This window comes from Tachyglossus aculeatus, chromosome 15 (assembly GCF_015852505.1).
Source record: "Tachyglossus aculeatus isolate mTacAcu1 chromosome 15, mTacAcu1.pri, whole genome shotgun sequence".
NCBI classification, from domain to species: Eukaryota; Metazoa; Chordata; class Mammalia; order Monotremata; family Tachyglossidae; genus Tachyglossus; species Tachyglossus aculeatus.
In genome coordinates, this window is record NC_052080.1 from 27,624,655 (window position 1) to 27,647,394 (window position 22,740).

The 22,740-nt window shown below is 57.9% G+C and overlaps 1 protein-coding gene across 1 annotated transcript in view; it reads left to right on the forward strand.

Annotated features, from left to right (window-relative positions):
• The first annotated feature begins 3,425 nt into the window (after nucleotides 1–3,425).
• The window catches only part of SHISA6 (shisa family member 6), a 60,507-nt gene continuing 41,192 nt past the window's right edge, over nucleotides 3,426–22,740 (forward strand). Inside the window, exons 1-3 of the mRNA XM_038757159.1 lie at nucleotides 3,426–3,581; nucleotides 3,669–4,063; nucleotides 14,013–14,173. Coding sequence (XP_038613087.1) covers nucleotides 3,426–3,581; nucleotides 3,669–4,063; nucleotides 14,013–14,173 — 712 coding nt within the window. The remainder of the gene's footprint in view (nucleotides 3,582–3,668; nucleotides 4,064–14,012; nucleotides 14,174–22,740) is intronic.

A 22,740-nucleotide genomic window follows, 5' to 3' on the forward strand; every position in this document is an offset into this window, starting at 1 on the left:
TTCTAAATGCTGGGGTGGATACAAGCAAATCAGGGTGGACACAGTCCCTGTCCCACATGGGGCTCGCAGTGTCACTCCCCATTTTACAGACCAGGTGACTGAGGCATTGCGAAGTAAACTGACTTGCCCAGGGTCACACAGCAGACAAGAGGCGGGGCTGGGATTAGCACTCACTACCTTTTGATACCCAGGCCCGTGCTGTATCGGCTATGCCAAGCTGCTTCTCTCCCTCCGCCTCAACGTTTGCACTCATCCCTTGCAGTTGCTGAGGTTTTGGAGCTCCCCAACCCTAACTCTAGCCGACCCGTCCCCTTCCCCAGAATTTGCGCTTCAAAACCTCCCGGAGGCTCCTGCGATAGGGGACCCTGAAGGTTCCTGGCTCCACATCTAGGGCATGGAGCGAGTGATGAGGATGGGGGCCGAGGCCGAGGGCTGGCCCTCCTCCTGGGTCCCTGGGCAGATCCTGAGCCAGGGCAGCCATGGAAGCGCCGGTTCTGCTGGGGAGATGGTGGCGGGGTGGGGGGTGTTAGGAAAGGGGGCTGGCAACAACCATCCGGCGACACCCCCGGAAAGCTCAGCACCCTCTGTCCTTCTCAGAGGGAAAAGGAATCCGATCTGAGTGGTCACAGGCTAAGCAGAGTTGTCAAGCAATCAGTCTGGGGACAGTCCTTTGTTATGTGTGGAAGGGGCAAGCTGTGTGTTCGTGTATGTGTGAGAGAGGCAGAGAGTCTGCAGGAGAGAGGTCCTCGCTTCCCCGGGGGCAAGACTGGGGGTCCAGAAACAGGGCCTGAGGCCTCAGTCCTGCAGTCAGTCAATTTGATTTATTGAGCGGTGTGTGCAGAGCATTTATTAAGTACTGGGGAGAAAGCGTTCATTCATTCAATCGTATATACTGAGTGCTTACTGTGTGCAGAGCATCGTACTAAGTGCTTGGGAAAACACAATACAAAAAAACAGTGACATAAGCACAACAGAACAATAAATAAGCACATTCTGTGCCCATAAGGAGCTTACGGTCTCTCTCCTGGAGATTAACTCAGCTGAACCCAGAGCCAGAAAGTCAAGAGGGCAAGGAAGCAGAGACACGAATCTGTTCCGCATGGTCCCTGACAGCGTCGCCTGCCTCCCTACCTGCCTCACCCAGCAGGGAACACAGGGTTCCTCTTTCAGCTGGGGCATCCGTGGCTGGTGAAACCGAGCCAGGGCCACCCCTGCTGCCAGTCCACTGTGGTTGTGCCTGGTGGGAAGGAAGAGGAGGAGGGGCCGTGTGGGGGGACTGATTCCCTGCGGTGGGCTAGGTGAGCTTGTGTGCCTGAGTGAGTGCTCCCTGGATGATTCCCTACTTTCCCTAGACTGCCCCTCACCCGGCAAGCCCCAGCCTAGGGTGGCCCCAGTTCCAGCAGCCCCCAAACTTAGTCTGTTATGAGCGTGTTCAGCATGGCACAGACCAAAATCTTGTGGCTTTTAGGGTTGGGAGTGTGGGGATGGGACCGGCAAGGAGGAGATACTGCTAGCACAAAGCCAGATTGTTCCACTGTTCCGTTCTTCCGTTGTCACTGGCACTGAGGAGCATGAGGAGGAGTGGGAGGAAGGAAGGCAGGCTTCCCCTCCCTGTGACCTGTGCCCAGAAGCAGGGAGTGAAGGAGGAGGGATTGGACTCTGGGAAGCTACAGGACTGTAACGGTTGTGAATGTCTTCCTTTTGACCTCTCACAGGGAAGGTGTAGAGGGCAGGGCAACCCACAGACCCAGGAACAGCAAGGTCCTGCGGGTCGGAGGGCAGGGCAACCCACAGACCCAGGAACAGCAAGGTCCTGCGGGTCGGAGGGCAGTGGCAACCATAGGAGTGGTTCTGGCTCTTTGTCTGCCAGGCCGCATCCCAGCCCAGGATGCTGTCTCCACAGGAGCATCAGAATTCTTGGAGGAATCATAAGCTCATGGTAAGGGATGGTCCATTCGACACCCTTGACTGTCCCCCTCCAGTGACCCAGAGCGGACTGCCCCAAAGTCCCCTCTCCATCCCTACCTCTCCCCCCAGTGAGCGGGCACAGCCCTCTCGCGGCCCCTGACTCTCCCCAGTGACTGGGCATGGACCACCCAATGCCCCTGACCTTCCCCAGGTGACCCGGGATGGATGGACCCGAGGTGGACAGGTGGGTTAATATCCAGGAAGAATTCGAGGGTCAAATTAAGGTGATCCATTTCAGATCTCTCCCTTTGGCTTTCCTAGCCCGTTGTCAGAGGCCAACTGGTGATCCAGGAATTCCTGGAACGTCCCCTTCCTGCCTTCTTAACTCTTTCCACGCCTGCTTGGCCTTAGCCCAATCTGGGGCGAGGGGGTTAGCGGTGGAGGGGGAAAGCGGATCCCGGGGCTTCTTTTAGACCGTGAGCCCACTGTTGGGTAGGGACTGGCTCTATATGTTGCCAACCTGTACTTCCCAAGCGCTAAGTCCAGTGCTCTGCACACGGTAAGTGCTCAATAAATACGATTGATTGATTGATTCTCCTGCCTGTCAGGCTGGCCCGTACTCCCCTGCCCCGGCCTGTATCCAGGGGCCAGTTGTGTCGGGGCCGGGCTCTTATCCTCAAATTAACTCCAGTGAAAATGGATGCGACCTAGGCCCGGGGTGGCGAGATCCGACCTCTCCCGGTCCTGGCTTCACCCCTCACCCCCCGGGGCCCAAGAGGTGGGTCCTCGGCGGGGTGATGCAAGAGGGGCAAACGGGGGGGAGGGGGAGGAGACACTCCCCCCATCGAGTGTCTGTTGGCACAGGGAGTCGCCCTCTCCCCCCTCGCTCGGTGGCGCGGGCTTGTGTGTGAGACAGAGGGAGAAGAAGGAGAGAAGGAGAGGGAGCGTGTCCCCCGCTCGGGCTCCGGGAGAGCGGTCCCTTCAGCCTCCGGCTCCGGTTGTGCGGTGGCCGCCGGGGATGGTGAGTGGGGCCTTCCCTCCGTCGGTCACCCCTTCCTCCTCCTCCTCCTCCTCCTCGTCCTCCTCCTCCTCCCCGGCCCCCGGGGGCTAGGGATTGGGGCGGGGCTGGCCCGGGCCGAGCTAGAGCCGCCTCCCGCCGGCTCCCCGTCCCCTCCCCTCCCGGTGGCCGTGGCCCCCGCCCCCCGCCCCGGTTGTCCCCGCCTCCCCCCGCCCGTCCGGGCCGGCTCCTCCGCCCGCAGGCCGCGGCCACCGCTGCCCTCCCCTTGTCGCCCGGCAGGACCTGCCGGGGCCGGGGCCGGGGCTCCCGGGGAGCCGGGGCGCCGCCTGAGCCCCCCCACCCCCGCCTCCGCGCCGCCCGGGAGCCGTGTCGGCCGAGGCCCGCTCGATGGGGCGGCCGCCGCCAGCGCGCCCCTGAACCCCGCGCCCTCCCGGTGGCTCGCCGGCCTCCATCGTACCTACTGAGCGCTTACTATGTGCGGAGCCCTGGACTGAGCGCCATGGCGCTGCGCCGCCTGCTGCTGCTGCTGCTGCTGTCCCCGGAGCCCCTGCACCGGCTGCCCCTGCCCGCCTCGGGGTCCCGGCCGCGGGGGAACCGCACCTCGGCCGGCCCCGGCCCCGGCCCCGGCCCCGGCCCCGGCCCCGCGCCCGTCGGGGTCCGGAGGCCCGGGCCGGGCCGGGGCAACGGGACGGCCCGCCCGGGACCGGGACCGGGATCGGGACCGGGACCGGGACCGGGCCCCGGCCCCGGCCCCGGCCCCGCCGTCAGCTTCGAGACCTGCTGGGGCTACTACGACGTGAGCGGCCAGTACGACAAGGAGTTCGTCTGCAACAACAGCGACAGCGGCTACCTGTACTGCTGCGGCACCTGCTACTACCGCTTCTGCTGCAAGAAGCGGCACGAGAAGCTGGACCAGCGGCAGTGCCGCAACTACGTGAGCCCCGTGTGGGTGCAGACGCCCAGCACCCGCCTCGTGTCCCCGGGGCCCGACGACCGCTACGACCCGGACCAGGACCGCACCAACTTCACCGTCTACATCACCTGCGGGGTCATCGCCGTCGTCATCGTGGCCGGGGTCTTCGCCAAGGTCTCCTACGACAAGGCCCGGCGGCCCCCGAGGGAGATGAACATCCACAGGTGAGGGAGGGAGGGAGGGAGGGAGGGAGGGCCCGCCCCCCTCTCCCCCTCTCCCCCGCCACCCGGAGACGGGTCCCCGTTCACCCCCCTCCCCGGCTTGGAAACTTTTCTCCGACCCATTGGCTCGGTTTGCGTTTCTGCCTCGGCACCGCCATTCCTGCCTCCCTGCTCTCTGACTGGCTCCGTTTCCCGGTCTCCGTCCTTCTCTGACCGTCTCTGACCGTCTCCGCCCGTCTCTGACCGTCTCCGCCCGTCTCTGTCTCCATCCGTCTCTGTCTCCATCCGTCTCTGACCGTCTCCGTCCATCCCTGACTGTCTCCGTCCGTCTCTGACTGCCTCCGTCCGTCTCCGTCCGTCTCTGACCGTCTCCGTCCCTCTCTGACCGTCTCCATCCGTCTCTGACCGTCTCCGTCCATCCCTGACCGTCTCCATCCGTCTCTGACCGTCTCCGTCCATCTCTGTCTCCATCCATCTCTGACCGTCTCCGTCCATCCCTGACTGTCTCCATCCGTCTCTGACTGTCTCCATCCATCTCTGACCGTATCCGTCCATCCCTGACCATCTCCATCCATCTCTGACCATCTGCGTCCATCCCTGACTGTCTCCATCCGTCCCTGACCGTCTCCATCTGTCTCTGTCTCCATCCATCTCTGACCGTCTCTGACCGTCTCCGTCCATCCCTGACTGTCTCCATCCATCTCTGACCATATCCGTCCATCCCTGACCATCTCCATCCATCTCTGACTGTCTCCGTCCATTCCTGACCATCTCCATCCGTCTCTGACCATCTCCGTCCATCCCTGACTGTCTCCGTCCATCCCTGACTGTCTCCGTCTGTCTCTGTCTCCATCCATCTCTGACCATCTCTGTCCGTCTCTGACCATCTCCGTCCATCTCTGACCATCTCCGACCATCTCTGTCCATCTCTGACCATCTCCGTCCATCTCTGACCGTATCTGTCCATCCCTGACCATCTCCATCCATCTCTGACTGTCTCCGTCCATCCCTGACCATCTCCATCCGTCTCTGACCATCTCCATCCGTCTCTGACCATCTCCGTCCATCCCTGACTGTCTCCGTCCGTCCCTGACCGTCTCCGTCCGTCTCTGTCTCCATCCATCTCTGACCATCTCCGTCCGTCTCTGACCATCTCTGACCATCTCTGACCATCTCTGTCCATCTCTGACCGTCTCCGTCCGTCTCTGACTGTCTCTGTCCATCTCTGACCATCTCCGTCCATCCCTGACCATCTCCGTCTCCAACCATTTCTGACCCTCTCCGTCAATCCCTGACGATCTCCATCCATCTCTGACCGTCTCCGTCTGTCTCTGACTGTCTCTGTCCGTCTCTGATCATCTCCGTCCATCCCTGACCGTCTCCGTCCATCTCTGACTGTCTCCGTCTGTCTCTGACCATCTCCATCCATCCCTGACCGTCTCCATCTCCATCTGTCTCTGACCCTCTCCGTCAATCCCTGACCATCTCCATCCGTCTCTGACCATCTCCGTCCGTCTCTGACCGTCTCCGTCCTTCTCTGACCATCTCCGTCCATCCCTGACCGTCTCCGTCCATCTCTGACTGTCTCCGTCCGTCTCTGACCATCTCCGTCCATCCCTGACCGTCTCCATCCGTCTCTGACCATCTCCGTCAATCCCTGATCATCTCCGTCCATCCCTGACCGTCTCCGTCCATCCCTGACCGTCTCCATCCATCTCTGACCGTCTCCGTCCATCCCTGACCGTCTCCATCCATCTCTGACCATCTCCGTCCATCCCTGACCGTCTCCATCCATCTCCGTCTGTCTCTGATCATCTCCATCCGTCTCCATCTCCATCTGTCTTTGACCATCTCCGTCCATCCCTGTCTCCATTCATCTCTCTCTCCATCCATCTCTGACCGTCTCCGTCTATTCCTGACTGTCTCTGTTCTTCTCTGACCGTCTCTGCCCATCCCTGACTGTCTCCGTCCATCTCTGACCATCTCCATCCATCCCTGACTGTCTCCGTCCATCTCTGACCATCTCCATCCATCTCTGACTGTCTTTGTCCGTCTATGACCATCTCCGTCCATCCCTGACTGTCTTTGCCTGTCTCTGACAGTCTCCGTCCGTCTCTGACTGCCTCTATCCGTCTCAGACCACCTCCGTCCGTCTCTGACTGCCTCTATCCGTCTCTAACCACCTCCGTCCGTCTCTGACTGCCTCTGTCCATCTCTGGCTGTCCCCGTCGGGCCCTGACTGCCTCTGCCGGTCTCTGACTGTCTCCATTTCCTGGTCTCCGACTGTCTCTGTCTTCGATTCCCGATTTCTGAGACCCTCCATCTAAGACTGTCCGTTTGGGTCTGACCTCTTTGACCACCGCTGCCTCACTGTTTCTGTCTCGGATCCATTGTCTCTGGCTCTGCGTTCCCTGTTTAGGTCGCCTCCAATTCCCCATCTTTTGACCATCTCTATCTCTGACTGTGATGATCTCTGACTCTCATTCTCTGATCGTCCGAGCCTCCCCATCTCTGACTGTCTCTGACCCCTCAGCTCTGAGGGTCTCAGCCTGAGCCCCCATCACCAAGATCTCCCCTCCCTCCTAAGATCTCCGACTTTCTGGTGGCTGTTAAACCTCAAACAAAGCAAACCATGGCCACCTCCCGCCTGCCCCTTCCGAGCCCAACTGGACGGGAACCTCCTGTTAGGGAAATGGAGACGCTGGGGAGACAAGTGTGGTGGTCGCTGAGGGGTTTTGTCCACCATAGTGAGGGACATTTCGCCGAGCGACCCCCTAAAGGGAAGCTGCTCAGGGAGCAAAGGTGGGGAAACAGGCCAGAATGGACACTGCTAGCAGCAAAGGCGGGGTGTGTGTGTGGGGTGGGGGGGGTTGTACACACACATGTGCGCCTGCCTGTCGGGGTGGGGTGGGAGTAGATGTGGGAAGTGTGTATGCAAGTCGGGGGAGGGGAAAGGTTGTCGGTGTGAGTCTGCCGGAGGTGGGGGCTGGCAATTCCAGATTGTGCTGTTGGTCAATCTTTCTGTCCAAAATGGCAGCTCTGGCCTCCCCGTGATCCTGGCTCCCAGTGAGTTGTTGCTCCAGTGGCCACCAAGCTCTGGGCTGACTGGCCCTAGAAGACCCTAAAGGGGGGGTTTCCCTCTGGGAATGCAGCAGGTGACATTGCTCCCTACCTGTCCTCAGCTCCCTGCGCTGTGCCTCCCCCTGCCCCGTCTCCCTCTCCAAGCTAGAGCCCCTTCCTCAGCCCCTTCCTCAACCCCCTTCTCTTAACAGAAAGAGGTGGGGCTCCCCTACCAGGGGACATTTCCCAGGTTGGGCTAGTGCATCCTATCGATATCTTGTCCAGGAGGGCATTGGGATGGTGTCAGGGCTAGTCCTACCGTGCCTTCAAATAACCTTTATTCTCCTGCCCTCTTGCCTCTGTCCCTAATCCCACTGGCAGATAGCTCCATCCCCAAAACCCCTGTGCCAGGTTTCCCCAGTCACCCCCACCCCCACCCCCCACTTCAGGCTCCCACCCCCCCTCCACTCCCTGGAGGGGCAGTGTGGTCAGGACAGCTGTTCTCCTGCCTGCAGCTTTACCTAGCCAGGACAGCCATTCTTAGGGGCTCTGTGACCTTGAGCCAGGGATTAACCCCTCCGAGCCTCAATTTCCCTCCACTCCGGGGATGGGTCAGAATCAGGGTAGTTGAGACTTGGAGGTTTTGGGGAAAGAGAGTGGCTCTCAGGCTCTTGTTCGATTTGAAGCCTTGTGGAGGAGCGGCACCGGGGCTTTGCGCGGACTTGCTCGAGGGAACGACAGAGGAGGGAAGGAGTTGGAAATCTGTGCTGATGTGCCCACTAGCTGAAGAGCGTAGCACTAAGCATTTCAGCAAAGTACCACAGGCCTACGAGATCCGGTCCTCTGTGAAGGCTCTGGTCATCCTGAGGAAGAGAGGATACACGTCGACTCGGGGGCCGAGTCGCTTCTCCGGGCTCCTGAGACGGATGGAGCCCTCTGCGGTCACGAAAGGTGGCTAGCTCCGGGCCGAGGGACAGTCCAAGCCTCGGTGTAGGCTCCAGGATGGGAGAGATCAGAACTGGGCACGATGAGTAGGTTAGCCTATGGGGGACCGAGTGCAAGCTGGGGTGTAGTGAGAGAAGAGAGTGGATGAGTAGGGAGCGGGGAGAGAGCCGATAAAGGCCTCCAAGCTATTGGTGAGCAGTTTTGGCTTGATGCAGAAATGGATGCGCAACCTTTGGAGGTTTCAGAGGTACGGTGAGATGTGTGTAGAGCAGTGTTTTAGAGAAATGATCTAGGCAGCAGAGTAAAGTGTGGACTGGAGAGGGGAGAGACTGGAGGCAGAGAGATCAACGAGGAGGCTGATGCAGTAGTCAACAGCTGATGTGCTGAGCGCCTGGACCAGCATCGGTGCCTATTTGGAGGGGAGGTGGTGGTAGCCCAGCGGCTCAGTTTAAGATCACCGAGTGGGCCTGGTCATGGGTCAGAGTGTCTCCGGAAGACAGACACTCACTGTTGGAAGCTAGGTTCAAGCTCTGAAGTGTCCTGGAATTTAGCAGCTAGAGAAATGCCATAGGTCTCCCCTCTTCCACCCTCAGCGCAGGCCCCCTCCTCTGCCCCTTTCCATCCCCCACAAGAAGGGGCTGGGGTCCCATTGCGAAACCTGGGGATCCCAGAGAACCGACCCAAACCCGCATCCTGGGCATTCTCGCAGCTCGGCCTCAGCGACGTGGCAGTGTGCGGGGCCGAGCGGATCCGTTTTGGGAGCGAGCAGGTGGTTGAAGGAGGCGGCTAGTGGAGGGGGCTGGGAGGCGGGACCCTAGGGTGGGCAAACCCTGAAGGGGGGAGCCAGGGGACCTCCTGGATGGCCAGGAGCGGGGAGGAGCATCAGCGGCATTTACCAAGCACCTGGTTGGTGCGCTGCGTTGTACTGGGAGCCTGAGAAGAACAGAATAATAATTGTTTTAATGATACTTAAGCACTTGCTATGTGTCAAGCACTGTTTTAATCGCTGGAGTAGATGCAAGTTAATCAGATCAGTCACAGTCCCTGTCCCATGTGGCATCACAGTCTAAGGGGGAGGAAAACAGGTACTGCATCCCCATTTCACGGTTGAGAAAACTGAGGCATAGCAAAGTAAAGTGACTTAGCCAAGGTCACACAGCAGGCAAGTGGCAGAAAGAGGATTAGAACACAGGTTCTCTGACTTCCAAGCCAGGGTTCTTTCCTTGGGTCCATGCTGCTTCCTCCCATGGATGCAGCACATTCCTTGCCCTCAGTGAGTTAATTCATCTGCTCATTCATTCAATCATGTTTATTGAGCGCTTACTGTGTGCAGAGCACTGTTAATGAGGAGGCAAACACCAGAGGAGGATGGGGCCTTCCGAGTCTACGGTCTGAATATGCAGCAGAAGAGATTTTAGTCTGATGAAAGGAGGAACTTCCTGAGGGCCTGGGGAACTGCCCTCAGGTGGCCCCAGTGTCCCAGGTTGGATGGATGTCCCAGTACAGTGCTCTGCACATAGTAAGCGCTCAATAAATAGGATTGATTGATTGATGGGCTCTGCCGCTCCCCCTCCTCCTCCAGGAAGTCTTCCCACCCCCATCTCTCTCAAGGTTCTCTCTTTCCCGACTCGAACATCTCTTGTGAAGCCTTCGATCCCAACAGCTCCATCCTTTGGCACAGCAGCCCCCGACACGGGTCAGGAGAACAGGGCAACACGGAGCCACAGTTGTTACCAAAACACAAAGGAAAAGTGGGCCGGGATAGTCTGAGAGGAATCTGGAGGTCCAGGCCTGTCGAGACCAAACAGACTGGGCAGGGAGAGCATGACGTCAGAGGCTGGGAGCCTCCGTCGGGACGGTCCGTCTGGGGTTGCGCTGTGTGACCTGGGCTGGGCTGAGTGTGATAATTCAGTGCCCCCCCAGGCCCACCCGCTTCCCTCCCAGACTTTCCCTCTCCTCTCTCAGAGCGTCGGTTGACTCTCCTCAGGCCAGGCAGAAGCTTGGGGATTCCTGGTTTTTCCTTTTGTTTTTTTTTCTATAGTCTCCGGCTGCCGGTCTCTCTGGGTGCTCTGTGCTTGTGGCAGGAGGCCCCGGCCTGGGCTCAGCAGTTGAGCCTGGTTCCGCCCTCTGAACCCTGCGTGGATCTGAGAGGGCCCTGGTCATGGGAAGCTCCCCACCTCGAGCTCTGCACCCAAATGCTGGGTCCCTCCCCCAGCCACCATAACCCTTCCTTCCCCCTTCCTCCCTGCTCCTCTCACTTGGCTCCGCACCCGAACCCTGGGCACTCCCCCCACCCCTCCCCAGTTTCTGACCTTCCCAGTAGGGGCATGAGGCCACTGTATCCGACCCCCTAAGGTTTTCCCGTGTTTCAGCCCCTGGTCGTTTCTAGGCTGAGGGGCCGTGTGTGCCACAGGCTTGTCCTACTGACCTCTGCTATTGGCCCATTTTGCGGAGGTGGAAACAGACTGGACATCCGGCCCCTCCCGTGTCCCAGCTCCCAGCAGGGAGGAGAAGGGGTACCAGGCAATGGGGAGGGACACAGCCATGCGGGGACCCCCATCGGTGGCAGACTCCATCCCGGAGGCTCAGAGCCCTGCCCCTCGGGCGGGGGGGCCTTGAGGCTTCGGTGAGCTGTGGTGACTAGGGTCGGGGGGGATGGATAGCCTGGAGGAAAGACACTGTCCTCTCCCCCTCCCCTTGCCACTCCTCTTCTCCTTCCATCCAATTCCATTCTTCTGCACACAGTAAGCGTTCAATAAATACCATTGATTGATTCCCCCCTCCTAGCTCCTTCCCGTCTGCTCACCCTCATCTTGCCTCTCTCTTCCCTTCTCTTCTCCATCTCATCGTCCTCCCTCCCCTCTTCCCTCCTTCTCCTTCATGTCCTTCTCCCTCCCCTCTTCTCTCCTCACCTGAAGCCCCGTGGCTGGGGCTCACAATGGGGGGCACAAGCTCACAGCCCCCAGAGGTAGCAGGGGGCCTCGGCCAGCCCCTGTTGCACCGCACAGTCCGCCGCTCCAGGATCCATGCCGGCCAGCCGCTCCCTCTGAGAGTCTTGTTGCCTGCGGGTTGCTGTTGGTTGGACCTGACAGGAAAACCCAGGTTCCAGCCCACCCCCACCCTCCTGGCCGTCTTCACCTCAGCCTGCCTTTACTCCCACTGCTCCAACCCCCTCCCTGTCCTGGACCAGTCAGGAAGCAAAGGAATTTATGTGGTGGGATCCACCGTGCAATGGTGCTACATATGGTTCATTCACTCATTCAGTTCATTCAATCATATTCACTGAGCGCTTACTGTGTTGGGGAGAATGGAAGAGGGTCATTGATGGCTTAGCTTCTGAGAGTGAGAGAACTTGGCGATGGGTCCGGGGGCAGGGCAGATGGGGGTGAATGAGAGGGGTCAGGAGGAGCCCTATCCTGTTCCTTCCACAACTGAGTCCAGAGGAGTTTGCTTTGGCGCCTTGGGCTGGTCCAGCGATGTAATCAGAGCCCAGTTCTCCCCAACATTCTGGTTTTTGATGGGATCTGCCCCGGGGTGACACTGGAGCCCCTGGGGGGTGAGCCGGAGCCCCTGGGTGACGCTGGAGCCCCCGGGCGAGGTGGGACCTGCCGCCAAGTCTGGGGGATGGATGAGGGTTGTGTTGGCCAGGGCAGGTGGCCGTCTTCTGGCGTGTTGGCGCTCCAGCAAATTGAGCTGCTTGTCCTGGGAGGCTGGGGCTCCGCCTGGAACAGCTGTGCCATTTGGGCGTCGGTTTCAAGTGCTAAATTCTTCTGTTTTGGAGCTATCTGAAGAGCGGGAGCTGTCAAGTCAGACCCTTGGCGCGGCTTCCGGCGGCCCCCTCCCCAACCCATCCTACCCTGAGGGGCTTCCTGGGAGGCCTCTCCCTGCGGCTCGGGCCGGGCTCCGTTTTCTCGGAGGATCCAGATGGATCCGATGATCCTAGAAAGAAGGAGTTTGATGTTGCAACGCAACCCTGAGGTGGGGGCAGAGAGTGAGGAAGGAGAAAGATGCGGTTGGAGAGATGGGAAGCCTGGTGACAGATGGTAATCCATTCTTTAATTCATTCAAACTTGTTTATTGAGCGCTAAACTGTGTGCAGGACGCCATTCTAAGTGCTTGGGAGGCTGCAATATCAGAGGGATGGGACCCTTCAGGGCCTTGGAGACCCCAATTCCCTGTAACAAGAGCAGGTGTCCCCTGTCTGGCCAGTGAGGTCCCTGCCTCTGAGAAGTGTCTGGGTCTGGAATTGGACGAGGGGTGGGTGGTCTGAGGGTGGCTCAGTTTGTTGGGCACCCCCAGGACCGACACTGTGTTGGAAACTACCCCTGCTTTGGGCCCCTTTGGGGTAGGCTGGACTCCAGCCGGACCCACAGTGTGCTCAACCAGCCCCTGGGGGCAGGGCCTGGGCCTTGTTCGGGGGCCAAAGACTTGGCGGGGGTGGGTGCTGTCGTCCTAGTGAACTTGTCCAGAGTAGACCCAGTTCCACTGGTGTCAGCGTGGTCATGCCGGGTGATGGGGCGTTGGAGCCTGGTTCAGTCTCTCCCCCAAGAAATGGCACAGAACACCGCAGTCCTCTTCACAGTCAATGTCAGCAATACAGGGTATCTGCAGGGTGCAGACTGTAGGACAGGGTGTCCGCAGGGTGCAGGCTGTCGAATAGGGAGTCTTGCAGGGTGCAGCCTGTCGGACGGGGTATCTGCAGGGTGCGGGCTGTTGGACGGGGTGTTCGCAGAGTGCAGGTTGTTGGACAGGGTGTCTCCTGGGTACCGAGCACTCCACTAGGTACCTGCAGAATGCAGGGGACTGTACTGGATTCCCACTAGGTGCAGCATGCTGTAGTGGGCAGTTGGCAAGATACAAATAAAAACAGAAGATCCAGGCTGTACTTTTGAGAACCTTCAGTCTGAGGGAGGCAGGCACGTGAACCCAGATGGAAAAATTTCCATAGAGACTCTAAAAAGCATAGATCAGTGAGTAGTAGCTGGAATAACTAATGGATGATAACAACAACTCTAATAGTAATTATGGTATTAGTTAAGCACCCACTATGTGCCAGGCACTGTACTAAGCGCTGGGGTGGATACACATTGGGTTGGACATAGTAAGCCTGTTGTGGGCAGGGATTGTCTCTCTTTATTGCTGAACTGTACTTTCCAAGTGCAAGTTGTTGCCAACTTGTACTTCCCAAGCACTTAGTATAGTGCTCTGCACACAATAAGCTCTCAATAAATACGATTTGATTGATAGTACAGTGCTCTGCACACAGTAAGCGCTCAATAAATACGATTGAGTGAATGAGTGGATGAATGGGGCTCACAGTCTCAGTCCCCATTTTATAGATGAGGTAACCGAGGCACAGAGAAGTGAAGTGACTTGCCCAGGGTCACACAGCAGACAAGTGGCGGAGCCGGGATTAGAACCCATGGTCTTTTGATTGCCGGGCCTGTGCTTTATCCACTTCGCCACGCTGCTTCGGATGTACCCATGGGGCTGATGGGGTAATCGGGGGGTGGGATGGGGGACCACTGGAAAGGGTAAGGAGGGGTCCCCGCTTAGCTTCAAGGGGGAGGCGAATGACCCACCGGACTTGTCGCGTGGACCCTTTCGTCCAGTTCAGCTGCCCCATCTTCCCTGCACAGACCTGGGGGAGGGAGGAAGGGAGGGAGTAATTGAAAAAAGATGTTGCGCCGCCCTCCCCCACCCCACACTGCCTGTCCCCCATCCACTCCGTGCCCAGTCCCGTACCTATCCCACGCCCGTCCCCCGGGCACGAAGCACTCAACCTGGTGTGTTATCAGGGAAGCCGTATCTCCTGAGCGGGAAGTGTTGGGTCATAAATTGCCTGAGCAACAAGGTGAGTGTCGGGCAGAGTGGGCTGACCTGCTGTCCGGGGAGAGCTGCCTGTCCTGCCCATTGATGGGTGTCTGTCTCTCCGTCTCTTGCCCAGGGCCCTGGCCGACATCCTCAGGCAGCAGGGACCGATCCCGATAGCACACTGTGAGCGAGAGACCATCTCTGCCCTCGCCTCCTCGCCAAAAGAGAACACGCCCGTCAGATCCACCGCCAAGACCCAGTTCACCCCGGTGCGCACCGCCAAGCCTGCCCCAGGTCAGTGTCTCCACCCTCACCTGGAACTGGGCCGAGGCCTCGGGCACCGCTTCTGGGGCTGCTCGCCAGGGGTGGCCGGGGCGGCGGGGGTGTGCCCGTCGGGCCAATTTGGAGGTAGGGGCCGGCCAGTGTGACTCCAGCAGCTCCCCCCAGGAGGAGGAGTACGGTCTCCGGGTTGCCGCCGCTCCTTGGCTCCATCTCCAGGGAAGCTGTCGGGGGCAGCTGAGCATCACCGTTTCGGGAAGCAGTTGGAGTAACAGTTCCATTTTGGGTTTGAAATGTTTACACTGAGGAGGCGTTGCTAGGAGTGAGGAAGGCGGGCTGGGCCAGTGGCAGCCTGAATGGGGCTGGGGGTGCCAGCAGGCGGGAGTACGGGGGGAAGGCTCCGGGATCTTTCTCTCTGGCCCCAGCGGACCCCACAGCGGGCGTCTCCTCTCCAGGGTTGGTCTCCGTAGTGGTGAGCGTGGACTCCCTCCTCCCGCTCCCTCCGGGCTGCCCACCCTTCCCGGAGTGGCAGTCCTAGCCCAGAGATTGGGACTGGATCGTCTTCCCAGCTCCGCGTGAGCAGCTGCAGTCTTGTGTCTTACCTTTAGTTCTCGTATGAGGAAACTGAGGTACCGGAGGTTGGCCCTGGACCATTAACCGGGGCTCCATCAGTCAGGGGCCTCCACCAGGGATCCCCAGCCGGGGTAGGGGTTACACGTGGGGTGGGAACAGGGTCTCAAAGGGCCTGGTCCAGACCGCAGCCTCAGACTCTGTTGCCCCAGCTTCACACGTTTGCATCCGCAACAGGATGTGAGGGGACCACAGAGTGGGCGGGCATTCGGGCCCCGGCGAGAGGGCAGAGAGCTGTGGGGGCAGGATGGGCGAGGACACGGGGTCCGCTAAAGCTGCTTGGGCAGACCCCTATTGGGACCGGTTGGGAGCCTTCCAGGGTGATTTCTGATCTCCCCTCTCCCTGCCGCCCAATGACCTGTCTCTAGTCGGGCCGGCGGCCGTGGCGACGGCGGGATCGGTTCAGCTTTCGGCCTTGCTCCCCTCGCTTCAGGTGATAACAGAGAAGCTCCCAGCATTGCCTTCCCTCAAAAGAGTCGGCAGATGGGGCCAATTCAGAAAAGGGCGGCGGAATTAGCTGGCCAGAGTGAGTGACTCAAGGAGGATGATTTGCGCTGTAGGGTGGGCACAGTGCCAGCGGCTGGAATGGAGCAGTGTGGGCACAGTGCAGGAGTGCAGTGTGAGGAAGAGAGTCGGGGCAGTGTGGAGGTGCGGGTTAGGGGACAGCATGGGGAGAGTTTGGGGTCAGTGCAGGGATGCAGTATGGAGTCAGTGTGGAGTCAGAATGAGGGCCCGGCCGGCTTAGCGCAGGAGTGCAGTGTGGGGAGAGAGTGGTGACAGTGCAGAGGTGCAATATGGAGGCGGCGTTGAGGGGCAACATGGGTTTACTACAGAGGACAGCACTGGGAGAGGGTGGGCACAATGCAGAGCAATGTGGTACATTGTGAGTATTGATGGACTGGCCCCGGTGCTCAGTTGGAAACTCTTCAGGAGAGAATGCAGGCAGGCAGGGAAATTAGTGGTTTTGCCTCCAACAGAAGAAAGCTGGGGCTGGACATGGGGTATTTCCTCAGAGAAATTTCTTCACTCCACTGCTAGGCTAGACCACAGTGAGTAGGAGAAGCCCTTTCTCCTCCTCCTCCTCCTCCTTCCCGCCCCCAGCTCGGGACTTCTAAGGGCGAGGCTGAAGTGGTACTTGGTGGGCAGAGAGCAGTGGCCCTGATCTGAGTTCCTGCAGTTCAGTGTTGTGGTTTTCGCCCCGGGCTCCGGTTCTGGCTCCGGGCCCGGGCTCTGGCCCGAGGCCCGGGCTCTGGGCCCTGGCCCCAGGCTCTGGGTTCTGGCCCCGGGCTCTAGATTTTGGCTGTAGCTCCCAGCCCAGGACTCCAATTCTGGCCTGATGCTCCTGCTTGGGGCTCCAGTTTAGAGATCTGATTCTGGTCCGAGGCTCCAGTTCCAGCCCAGGGCTCCAGGCCATAGCTCTGGCTCAGGGTTCTGCCTCAGGACTCGAGCTCTTGCCTGGAGTTCCGGCTCTTGTGTGTGCTCCCTGGTTCTTTTCTGCCACTCTGACTCCAGGCGCTCTGGTTCAGGAGTCTAACCTTGTGTGCCGTTGGGGTCAGGACTGAGTGGCCTGGCAGGAGCTGGCAACTCCCACCACCCCCCCCGCCGGGGTGTATGAGGACTGAACCCCATTTCCCCCCCCCACCTAATGACCAACCCAGCTTACAAGGGGAGGAGCCGGGGGGGGGTGGGGGGGTCTATCAGGATCCACCCACCAGGGCAGGGGAAAGGGCTGCTGCTGCCTGGACCTCGGGGAGGGGAAGTTTTGGGCTGGAGGTGCCTTCCCTGGAACCAGTCAGGGTGGACTGGATCCTGGTCTGGGCCCTGGATGCTAAGCCAGAAGAGGTAAAAGATGAGGGCTAGCGTGCAGTAGATTGTGAGTTCCTGGGGGGCAGGGCTCATGTCTGTAACCTCATTTATACTCTCCCAAGCACTGGTACAGAGTTCTGCACACAGTAAAATCAGTAATAATAGTATATTTAAGTTCTTACTGTGTACAAGTCACTGTACTATGCGCTGGGAAAGAGTACTTGGATGGGAATTAGGCACGGACCCTCTCCTCAGGGGCTCACAATCTAGGTACAGTAAGCGCCCAGTAAATGTCATCGATTGATTGATATGGGGGAGACCAGGAAACCTCAGCTGACAAATGTGAGAACAGGAGAGCAGGGAGGAAGCATTCATCAGTAACCAATAGATTAGTAACGCAGAGCTGACTGCAGAGGGTGTTCACCTTGGGAAGTGGGAATCGGTCCTGAAAGATCTCATGGAGGAGGTGGGATTCAGGAGGCTTTGAGGAGGATGGGGCAGGGAGAGCTGCAGTCTGGCAGATGTGAGCCCTGGGGAGTTTCGGGCAGGGGAAAGGTGTGAGTGAGGGGCTGTAGGTGCGAGAACGGAGGGCGAGGGACAGGTAGGAGCGTTGAGTGTGAGCTGGGGGATGGCGGGAGAAGAGAGCGGAAAGTTAGGAAGGGACAGCTGGTGGAGCCTGGAAGCAGTTACAGACTTGTGGTGAGCTGGCAGAACTCCCTGTGCCCGGGTGGGTTAGACGGTACCTCCTGCTGCTCTCTCTCCCTGCCTCTGGGGGTTGTGGCCACGCCGTCCTGCTGCCCCCCTCCCCGGGTCCCTCCCTGTCCCCCTGAGCTGCTCTGTTTCTCCTGGCCCCACCTGTCCTGCTCCTCCTTGCCGCTCCCTCTCCCTGCCCTTGTGCTCTCTACTCCCTAGCCTGTCTCATTCCTCTCCCTTTGGCAGCCAGCGCTTCATCTTCTCTCCTCTCTGAACCCTGGCAATTTCCTCTTGACCCTCTACCTTCCCCTCCCTGACCTGGAGAGATCCTTGTGGTCCTCATATCCGTTGTTTCCTCTCTAACCATCCCTCCTCTCTGCCCTCCCTTCCTCCCACTTCTCCTCCCCTCCTCCCCCTGACCTCCTTTCTTCCCCATCCATTTCTCTTTGTCTTCCCTCCCCCAATCAATCAATCGTATTTATTGGAAACTTACTGTGCGCAGGGCACTATACTAAGCACTTGAAACAGTACAACACAGCGATATAACAGACACATTCCCTCCACACAATGAGTTTACAGTCTAGAGGAACTTACACTAGCTTCCCTTCCTCCCACTCCCCTTTCTCCCTCTCCCTGCTTTCCCTTCCTCCCAGTCTCCTTCTCTTCTCCTTGGCTCCGCTCCCCCGATCTCCCTTCCTCCCAGTCCCCTTCTCTCCTTGTGCCCTTCCACCAAGCTCTTGACCTGCCTCCCTCCCACTTTATTGGGTGCCTACTGTGTTTGCAGAGCACTGTACTGAGTGCTTAGGAGAGTACAGTAGAGTTAGTTGACTCAATCCCTACCCCCAAGGAGCTGACGGGGAGACAGATATGAAGCCATTTACAAATGGGAGGAAGAATTGCTCCAAAAATAGAATATGGAAGTCACCGTGTACAGTAGTTCCAAGGTGGGGTGCCTAAATTGCCGACTGAGATGATAGTAGGGAGGTTGCGGCCTGGGAAGAGTAAAAAATCAATCGGGCAAAGTCTCTTGGAAGGAGATGTGATTTTGGAAGGGCTTTGAAGTTGAGAACAGTGGCCTGGTGGATTTGAAGTCAGGCAGAGGACGTTCCTGGCAAGGGGGAAGCCGGGGCAGTCACAGTGGAACAGTGAGAAGGTGAAGCTCAGCAGGAAGACAGCTGAAATGGATTGGCCTAGTGGGAAGAACTCGTGTCTGCGATTCAGAAGACCTGGGTTCTAATCCCCCTTCTGCCAAGTATTAGCTGTGTGACCTTAGGCAAGTCACTTCACTTTTCTGGGCCTCAGTTATCTCTACTGTAAAATGGGGATTGAACCCTACTTCCTCCTTCTCAGGGACAGGGACCGTGCCCAAACTGATTATCTTGTATCTACCTCAACTCTTAGTCCAGTGCTTGGCACATAGTGACTGCTTAACAAGTACCAATAAAAAGGAGAAAAAAAAGCAGACAAAATGGGTAATAGCAGATGGAGAGATCAGATAAAATTAAATGAAGAGGTAACTGGAGTGGAGAGCTCTGAAACTGATCGTGAGATGTCTGCTTGATGCAGAGGAAACTGGGAGGTTGGGGGAGTGGCAGGAGGCAAGGAGTCCAGGGAGGATCCTGATGCAATCTAGCCATGACAGGATAGAGCTCAGACAAGGGTCGAGTCAAGGATGATGCCGAGGTGGTGGACTTCTGGGTCAGGGAGGATGCGGGTGGCATCGCCTGTCAGTCAGTCAGTCAGTTGTATTCATTGAGTGCTTTCTCGGTGCAGAGCACTGTACAAAGCACTTGGGTGAGTTCAGTATAACAATATATCGGATGCATTCCCTGCCCACAACGAGCTTAGAGTCTAGAGGGGGAGACGGACATAAATATAAATAAGTTACAGATATTTATATAGAGATGGGAAAGTTAGTAGGAGGAGAGGGTTTAGGAGGGAAGATGAAAAGTTCAATTTTAGTCTTGTTGAGGGTGAGGGGCCAGTGGGGCACCCAGGAGGCATTGTCCCGGAGGAAAGAGGAAATACAGAAGGTGGGTCAGGTGAGCCGTTGGGGCCGGAGAGGTAGGTTGGGAGTCAATCAATCAATCAATCGTATTTATTGAGCGCTTACTGTGTGCAGAGCACTGTACTAAGCGCTTGGGAAGTACAAGTTGGCAACATATAGAGACGGTCCCTACCCAACAGTGGGCTCACAGTCTAGGAGGGTGAGAGTCGCCGGTGAAGAGGTGGTCTCTTTTTCCACTAGAGGCCCTCGGGAGAGCGAGTGCGGAGCGAGAAAGGACAGGGACCCAGAACGGAAACTCGAGGGGTGCCGCTAGCGAGGGCCGAGAGAGAGAGGCTGAAGGGGAGCCCGCCAACTCAACTTGAGGATGAGTGGCCACGGGTAGGAGGAGAAACAGGCTAGGGCTGTGTCAGCAAAGCCCAAGCCTGAAAGTGTGTGAAGGAGGAGGTAGCCCATGGGGCTCCATGGCCCTGGAGAGTGAGCACCTGGTGAGTTGAGTCAGTCAGTCGGTCAGAACCGTGGTTGTAGAGGGGCAAGATGAGAGTCAGTGGAGAGGAAATGACAGCAGCGGGTGGATATGGAAGTGAGAACCCCAAGTGAGGGGTGGTAGGGTGCCCAGGATTTTCTGCAACATTCTAACAGACGTTATAGGGAATCTGCCTCTCCCAACCCCCAGCTTCAGGAGGTGGAGCTTCTCCCTCCCCCCTCTTCCACTGAAAGCGGGGCTTCTCTCTGAAATAGGGGGCAGGAAGGAAGGCACGGAGCCGGCCCTGACCCCAAGCCCCCATCGATCACGAGGGTATTGGTCCGCCAAGGCTCCGGACCCCGGGACCTCAGCCCCACAGCTTCCCGTGAAAGAAATAAAGTGGTCCAGTGGGTGAGGAGCAGAGCAGAGCAGAGAGGCCGGTCCAGCCCGGGGTAGCTCCACCTCTCCTCCCCTCTCTTCCGCTCCCCGGATGTTGTTTGCCCCTTGGGGGAGGTGCAGCAGTGGAAACGTCCCACGGGGCTGGGAGCAGATGGGTTTGAACCTCACCTCACTGCCCAACTGCCTGCTGCCAACTCTCTCTCCCTCACTCCTTTGCTGGCAAGCATGGTGTAGTAAAAATAATAATGATGGCATTTATTAAGCGCTTACTATGTGCAAAGCACCGTTCTAAGGCTGGAGAGGTTACCAGGTGATCAGGTTGTCCCCCGGGGGGCTCACGGTCTTAATCCCCATTTTACAGATGAGGTCACTGAGGCACAGAGAAGTGAAGTCACACAGCTGACAATTGGTGGAGGCAGGATTTGAACCCATGACCTCTGACTCCACAGGCTGTGCTCTTTCCACTGAGCCACGCTGCTTCTCTAATGTAGTGGCTAGAGCATGTGCCTGGGAGTCTGAAGGACCTGAGTTCTAATCCCGGCTCCGCCACTTGTCTGCTGGGTGACCTTGGGAAGTCACTTCACTTCTCTGTGCCTCAGTTACCTCATCAGTAAAGTGGGGATTAAGAGTGTGAACTCCATTTAGGACAGGGACCGTGTCCAACCTGATTAACTTGTCTCTACTCAGGGGTTTAGAATAGTGTTTGGCACAGTAAGTGCTTAGCAAGCACCATTATTATTATAATTATTATAAAGTACAGTAGCTGGAGGGCCCCAGGCCCTGACCAAAACCTCTTCCATCTTTTTGTTTATTTGTTTTAATTAAACAGTTGCATTTGTTTAACACTTCCTGTGTGCCAGGTAGTGTTATAAGTGCTGGAGCAGATAGAAGATAATCAGGTTAGACACAATCCATGTCCCACACGGAGCTCAGGGTCTTCGTTCACCATTTAACAGATGAGGTAACTGAGGCACAGATAGGTTAAGTGATTTGCCCAGGGTCGCACAAAGGACAAGTGGCAGAGCCGGCATTAGAACATTAGTGTGGCATTAGTGCTCTGTCCACTAGGCCACACTGCTTCTCCTTTTTGCACCCACTCCAGCTTTCTGGGAGACACACTGTCCTCAAAGGACCACTTCTCTGGTAGAATGAGGTAGCTTTGTTTCCCACTCCTCGGTCCCGCCTGTTCCCCGGTGGCTGCTGCTCCCTCCCGTCATTATCGTGGTCCTCGAGAGTCACCGTTCCACCTCCCTCCCTCTGAAGGCCACTCTCCTGCCTCCTTTCAGTCACTGCCAGCACCGTGATGTGTTGGCCAGCTGGGTCCAGGCCCACGGCCTCTGCAGCGGGGGCATCCGGGGCCTCTTGTCCGGCCGGGGGCACGAAGGATGTATGGAAGAGCCGAAGGCTGAGTACATTTGGAGATCCTGGCAGGTCCCAGGGGGGTCAGCAGTGCCCCACCTCTGCCCTGCCTCCGCCAGATCCCACTCCTGACACTGCCCTGGGCCTACTCGGCAGTGGGGTGAGCTGGCAGGGAAAGGGGGTGTCGTGGGGCCAGGATGTTTAGACCTTCACCCCGGTGAGGGGCTCAAGCTCAGGTCTGCTGGGCATGAGGCCAGGGATGGAGGGTTACTATAGCAACAACAAATTTAAAAAAAAAATGAAAGGGAAGATTAATAAGAGAAACACCCAGGGAGGTTGGAGGTCGGAGACTGACTTCGAAACAAAGCAACCCAGGAAAATTCCTGCTTCTAGGTTCGAAATCGAACAGCCAGGAAAGTCGGAGGATGGGGGCTTCAGAGCCAGAGATTGGCTTCAAAGCCGCAGCGGGGGAGGGGGAATCCTCTGGGAAGCTCCCGCCTCACCCGTGGAGGGCAGCTGAGGAGTAATGGTGGGCCCCTTCCCCCCCACAACTCTCCCAGAACTCAACTTGAAGTCCCCCCCACCTCCCAGGCTCCCAGCTCTGAGCCTGGAACCTCGTCCCGCAAGACTGTATCAACACTGAGCCTGGACCCTCCCCTGCAAGACTCCCATCACAGAGCCCGTATCCTCCCCGCACCCCAGGCTCTTAATCGATCAATCAATCAATTGTATTTATTGAGCGCTTACTGTGTGCAGAGCATTGTACTAAGCGCTTGGGAAGTACAAGTTGGCAACATATAGAGACAGTCCCTACCCAACAGTGGGCTCACTGTCTAGAAGGGGGAGACAGAGAACAAAACCAAACATACTAACAAAATGAAATAAATAGAATAGATATGTACAAGTAAAATAGAGTAATAAATATGTACAAACATGTATACATATAAACAGGTGCTGTGGGGAAGGGAAGGAGGTAAGATGGGGGGATGGAGGGGGGATGAGGGGGAGAGGAAGGAAGGGGCTCAGTCTGGGAAGGCCTCCTGGAGGAGGTGAGCTCTCATTAGGGCTGACGGCGGGACGCTCGGGGGGGTCGCGTAGTGAGCCTGGAGCCCCCCACCTGACTGTCTCTGGCTTCAGCCTGGTTCCCCTCCACCCAACACCAGATTGTTCCAACTCTCATCCTGGAGCCTTTGCCCCCCACCCGCTGCCCCCCGCCGTCCCAGC